The sequence below is a fragment of the Nematostella vectensis genome, chromosome 2 (assembly GCF_932526225.1).
Source record: "Nematostella vectensis chromosome 2, jaNemVect1.1, whole genome shotgun sequence".
NCBI classification, from domain to species: Eukaryota; Metazoa; Cnidaria; class Anthozoa; order Actiniaria; family Edwardsiidae; genus Nematostella; species Nematostella vectensis.
The window spans coordinates 17,789,954-17,796,762 of NC_064035.1; the positions used below are offsets into that span (position 1 = coordinate 17,789,954).

Below are 6,809 nucleotides of genomic sequence, written 5' to 3' on the forward strand. Positions count from 1 at the left end.
CTTAACTACTGTAGCGAGGTGTGGGATACTCTTGGGCAATGTAACACAATCCGTCTTCAAAAATTGCAAAATAGGGCGGCAAGGGTGATCACAAACAGGTCAAATGACACCCCTGCCACAGAGGCTCTAGCTGAATTGGGCTGGCAAAATTTAGAGACCCAGCGAGCAAAGACAAAAGCCAAACAAATGTTTAAAGTTTTGCATGATATGGCTCCAAACTGTCTCACGGACCTTTTCAGCTTAAAGAAAAATATTACAAATTACAATCTCAGAGGCTCCTCCACCTCGCTACAGCTGCCACTCCCAAAAACTGAATTTATGAAAAAAAGTTTCAGCTATGATGGAGCTAAATTATGGAATTCCCTCCCAGAGGCTAGTCGAGATTGTACAAGTTTATCATCATTTGTCAGAGAATTAGAGGCTCACACTTTTATCTAAACAAATAATTAGTTTAGCGTATTTATAGTATTATATATCCACATAGATCAAGTTTTTTTTTCTTTCGTTATTTATTTAAATACTTTTACTTATAGTTATATTTCTAATTATTATAGATATATATATATATATTTTTTTTTCCACACGCCCCTTGTGGAAATCAGCTGTTGTTGACGGGGCAAGCGTGTCTTAAATAAAGTCTATCTATCTATCTATCTACCGAAAATGGCGCCACCAACCTTGTTTCTTTCCTTAGTAGGGGGAGAGAAGTCATAAATTCCGTTAAGAAAACCCCCCCAAATCGTGTATTACACGTGAATTTGACAACCACAAGGCATGTTTTAAGTTCTAAGGCAATTTTATTGACAACATTTCACACAAAAAAACGCTTTACTCGTCCCCTCTCAGAACAGCCGAATTCCGAGCTACGAACTACACCGCTGCAGAACGTAGTGCGCACGCGCAGCCTCTTATTTCCGGCGGGGAAATTGCCGGGCGCCCGCCCCTATTAAAATTGTTTAGCAAAACAAAACAAACCAGTTTCCGGCCGCGAAATTTAAAAAAAATAAGAAGTACACAAAAAAAATAACCCTGAAAAATTTACATCACCAAGATATTGAAATTTTCTATCTCTGAAATTTTGCACCACCTACTTTACGGCCTGCACCAAAGGCGAAAATAATGGATAAGCATCGGATGTCGTACCGGCAGACCTTCGTGGTCGCCATTATAGTTGTTTTAGTTGTAGCCTCGCTGGGTTTTGTTCATGCAAACGACGATGCACAACACTGTATGATGAGTTGCAAAACTAGAAACGGAAAAGGATGCATTGGTCGACTTTACCAGCTTTCCGAGGAGCTTAGTCGTGTCGCTAAGTTGCCGGTAGGTTCGCATGTTTGCCGGCGACATTGGGATATGTTACGAAGAAGCAACTTGCGCTGCTCATGTCCCATGCACGATAAACAACAGCCCTCACGTCTGAACAAGCAACCTATTCCAAGTCGTTTTTATCCGGTATTTGACGAGATTGGGCTAACAGTGGCAGAATACCAGCCTGGTACTCGGTGGTGTTACCGGTGCAAGTTGCTCGCCTATAAGAAATTTGAAAGCCGTCCTCAAACAAGTAGAAAACCAGTCGAGGTAAGTGTATATTTTTATTCGGGAAAACAACCACTCCTCTGCAGTGCCTCTTCGCTGTAAATTGCTATGTATTTCTTCCTGTATTTTCAATCTGTTTAACAAAATATAAAAACGAGTACATAGAAAAGGCTTGAACATTCTTTCGTTCTTTTTATTAGGAAAAAGCAAATAGTAGTACATCCGCCATCAGCACAGAACAACAACTACAAAAGGTTTGTTTATTTGTACATTCTGAAGAAACACACAAATTATCTATAAAATTCAGCCTTTTTTTTGTTTTTGTGGGAAAAAATACTTTATCAATTATTGAGAAGTAGTAGTGCAAACAATATTTTTGCATTTGTTGAAAAAGAAATATTTTTTTTTTACAATTTGTAAAAATTCTGACAAATAAGCTTTTTGACAAGTTTTTTTCCACCAAGCCAATTCATATAAAATTATTAATTTTCTATGAGAGAATGAAAGGAACTCCTTAATTTAGAATAGGTGGAATAGAATAAGACAAGAAACATTTTATTATTGAGGAGCTAGGGTGGGCTGGGATATTTAAGGCAATTTTTCAGAAATATCTTTGGACCCTCCCCTAATATCTAATAGAAAACCTTTGACTCCCCCTTAACAATAATTTAGAAAACAGGTATGACCCCTCCCCATTTGACCCACCCACAACAGAAAACCTGCACCCCAAAAGATGATACATTTTGCTAATTATTGTTATTTATTTTAGATAGTTTGTTTATTCTTATTTTGTTTTCCATTTTGACTGTTTTGTAAATTTCAGATATTTCAGTTTACGGGATCCCCTATTCTACACCTCAATGAAAGTATGCAAGATATATCTATGTCAGCACCTACCATATCCCAACTGGATCAAACAAAGCAACAATTTGGAAGGCTGTTTTCAAGACTTGAAGCTCTAGCAGACATATGTGACATTCATCTCCTGGAAACATGGAAAGAGCTGCAAACTCCCCTAGGTACCATCAAAATTGCCCCAAATGGCAACGTGTTAATGGATAGTCAAGTATGGGACCAAATAAAGACAACAATCAAAGAATTGGATGAATTGGATGAAGGTACAGCTGTATGATCGAATATATCTGCATGCTCTAATATTTATAATAGCTTTATCGATCAGCACCGATGTGGCTGATCAGTGTTCAACCCCAGTGATGGATCAAGCCCAACTAAAACTGCAAATAATTTTTTCAATAATTTATTGTCATTGCTATCAACAGGTAATTCACTGGGCCAACTAGTGCAACAATTTCAGATGGCTCTATACCATCATGCCCTCAGTAGTGAAGCTCCATTATATGAGCCAGCAGCAATGAAAGCGTTCACACAAAAACACTCTCCAGGTCAGTTTGAAATGCTTTTAAGTTCAATAACAAGGGAGGACTCCAGACTCTCAGATGAACATCAAGCTGTACAGGAGCAAAGAACTGTTGTTCTCCTTCACACACTGGCATATTTCAGGTACCCTAAATGCTCCATTAAGACCCACCTCCCTAACCTCCAATTACTTTCCTTTCTAAAAACCCTCTAGAGGCTAAATTTTGTAATAAGCTCCCCCTTTCTATCTGCTCCAATTTCATAATTGGGCCTAGGTATGTTCAATATCATGCTTTATACTATAATTCAATGTATACAAGCTGCACCAGAACACTAGTGTTTTGTTCTTTTTTAAATGACAGAAATTTATTTTACCAGGTCTCAGAAAACTTCCACCCTACAAAAGGATGAAGGGCTATTCCTACAACATCATGGTGCTTCTAGGACAGCAATCAATTCAGGAAGGATACTTGGTTTCAGTACAAGTCCTAGAAATATTGATTCTCACAAGAAAGCACTAATAACAAAATATCCAGACATACTGATGAGAAAGGTTATCCTGGCAACAGAGGTGAGATTAGTGTGGTACAAATTTTTATTTTAGTAAATAGTGAATAAGAGAATAATAAAAACAATACTTGAGAATAAGCAAGAACCATTTCAATTTAAACAAGCCAGTGGGATAACTGATGCTTAACTTTCTTTAAAATTTTCAGAAAGGATTCCTAATTGTACAACTGTTGGATGACTTCCATAATATTTTGACTGTTAGACTACCAACAAATCTGAAGCTATCATTAGCTACGCACATGGCTAGTGGCCTACTGGACATCTATCCTTCAATTCCTGCTGTTCCTATTCCTACAAGAGATACAAGACACAGCCGAGTGATTGTGAAGATAGGGAATGAAAATAAAATTTGCAGAGGAGGAATTGTTCTAGACTACATAAAAGAGTTGTTTCAAAGACCAGTGTTATCAAAAATGTACTTGGAAACAAATCACCAATGCATTTCACCAAAATACATCCAACAACAACTAAAGGAATTGAGGTATTCTATGGATTTTAATGTAGTTATCTAAAGGTCAGCAATCCATATAAGAAAAATACTGTTTTCTCTTTTTAAAAAATGTTTTAATATTGACACTTCCTAAATATTTTTCCAGGCACAATACTTTATTCCCCTATATGGACCTACCACCCAATAAATATGTACCTCTTACATTAGTAGAGTAAAATAAAAACAAAAACAAATATGGAACATTAAATATGCCAAATTATCATTTTTTTCTTTTTTTGTAGGGTCTTTTCTGGGTTGTCGCACGATGAGCTCTGTACCCTTGAGTCTACTAATTTAATAGATGAGTTTGAGCAATCTTTGAAAAGTATGGAGGACTATAAATCAGCCATTGATCACATATTCCTGTGCTGTCCACAACTGGAACATTACTTGAAAAAATTTGTAGTACCAGCACCCGGGGACTGGCCAACTTGGTTTTATCAAAAGAAACTCATTGCTCAAGAAGTCAATGCAGATGCCAGTTTCCTATCAGTCATCCCAGAGCAGGGCCCATTTCATGTTTTCCTGAATCTACAAGATGTTGTAAAAATTTATGACTTCTTATTTAAAAAAGTGTACAAAGAGACATTTGGATCTGACTTACCCAACAAGCCAAAGCCTTTTCGCGTCAGCCTGGTAATAACTGCTGTTTTTCTGGCGTGGGGCAAATTACGTGATAAAGTTCTCCTAAAATTCAAGCTCTGCAAAGACATAGAGTATGCTTCCATTCTGTTTCTTTTAGATGAGGTGGTTCCCATATCATTCTTCCACTATCCTGTTACATTCAGGTCTGGAGACATGGAATCATATATAACAATGATGTTAAAGTTATCTCTACTGTTTATAATCTGGAAAAGGCATCATTATGACAGATCAACACTCTTGATGCTTAGTGACTTTTCTTTTCACAAACAACATTTTTCACAGTACCATGAACTTAAAAAGAAATGGATGGCTCTAATAACAGAAAAGAAAGTTGAAATCTGGCATAGTGTGCTACGCAGCTTCATTTCAAGTTATGACAGTGCTAGTCAAATTAGGGACAAAGCCCTGTCATTTGCTGCATCAAAGACAGAACAGCTCTTTCATAACTATTTAACAACACCATACAGTAGAGGTTATTCTGAAAAAGACCTAAGTTTGGTGACTGGTACAGCTGCTGATGCATTACTGAAAATCATCAAGCAAGTTGGTCAAAATCTGGGAAAAGCAAAGCAGGTATAGTAGACATCCATCCATCCATAAGTAATTTTTTATTACCTTGGTGCAGTGCAGTGCCTGAACAATGTTTTTTTATGCAGGGAAGTAATAATAATGATTAGTCGAGCACTTGATCATAGCCTCAACTTATTTTCTTTTTCATGACTAACAATTGTGTCTATTTTTTTACATTTAAGGTTCCACAAGAAACAAATGCAAGAGGGCAGCCTAAAGGAGACATGAAATTTTTTCTTCCTACCTTTGACACCGCCATTACTTCAAAAGCAATGCCCCTTGGCTACTCATTTGTAAAAGAAGACCCTTCCACAATGCCTGATCCTAAATTAATCTGTGACTACAAAAACTGCACGCAATTATCAACAACCAATGTCAATCGCCTTAACTGTTTTCACACATTTCACAATTTTTGTTTAGAAAAGGCTGGATACCAGTGTCCAATCTGTTCCCCTCACCTTGCTGAAAAAATTGCAGAAATCTGTTCAGCATTTAATGAAAGCTTGTTGAAACCAACAGCAAAATCTACTAGAACCCCACAAAGCAATCAAGAACCTGGTAGTAATGATGAGAATGACAGCATTAATGTCAAAAGAAATTGTGACCCTGAATACTATGACTCTGCACAATGGGAATCCCACATTGACAGCGAGTTAAATTCATTTGTTGTTGCACAGCCACAACTGTGACACAATGTTCCTAATCACCAGGCTGCACCTTCACAGGCAATTGACATCCAAGTTACAACTCATCCAGTTGGTTCATCTACATTTTGGTTCTTTCCTCCTTACATATCTCAGTCAACTCTACTTGGAAGAAATGGATCTAATGCATGTACTTTTATCTCACAAATTTTGGCCCATTCATATATCACTTCTGCAAACCGAACCAGTATACAGCTCAGCCGTGGTCCTCCCACAAACCCTCATTGGCTTTCAATGATGTTATCTGCAACTGTTCGTGGCAACAGCATATATGACACTGTGACAAATGGTTGCGGGTCTCCATTCTTTAGTGTTGTTGAGGCAAAACCACATCTAGATTCAGTCATTGGGACTGTTTCTCTTGAAGACACTCTCGATCTGTCAATTACATCAGCTAATCCACAGGTTCCTCAAAGTTCACTTGCATTTTATCTGCAAAGGCTTGATCGCGAACAGAACTTAGCAGCAATAGTCATAGCTAATGGAATGACAATATCTCTCGTCGGACACGATTCAAAGATCTGTTCTAGATAGCCATCTACACTATGCACACGGCCATAACTTTGGAGCGATGATCGGAATGAGTCCCAAGGCTGACTTGGAAGAATTCCTCAGGAATATAAAGAAACTAATCTCGCCAAAATTTGATATTTGCACCCTGACATTTGTCTCGTTTTCACGGCAGCAGTAGAACTTTTGAGTTTAGAGTGCCAGCAAATCCCACAAACGCCGTCAAAGTTGAGGATTTTACCCTCGATCCAGCAAAAAATCTTCCTGGAACCTTAACACGAGTACATTTTCTTGGTGTATGTGTAAATTTTTGCTCCTGTTAAATCCATTTTGAGCCAAACGTTTGTGTTTATTATAACAGCTTTGGGAAACTCGTGTTTCGTTCGCCATTTTGAATGACTCTTGTC

At 37.7% G+C, this 6,809-nt stretch overlaps 1 protein-coding gene across 1 annotated transcript; it reads left to right on the plus strand.

The window, feature by feature from the left end:
* Positions 1-944: 944 nt before the first annotated feature.
* On the plus strand, positions 945-6,426 carry LOC5514985. Its single transcript, XM_048723365.1, has 9 exons — positions 945-1,578; positions 1,737-1,790; positions 2,360-2,654; positions 2,817-3,057; positions 3,292-3,484; positions 3,630-3,988; positions 4,216-5,191; positions 5,371-5,836; positions 5,885-6,426. The coding sequence occupies exons 1-9, from the start codon at positions 1,120-1,122 to the stop codon at positions 6,424-6,426; spliced, it is 3,585 nt and encodes a 1,194-aa protein (XP_048579322.1). The 5' UTR covers positions 945-1,119.
* The last annotated feature ends 383 nt before the right edge of the window (positions 6,427-6,809 follow it).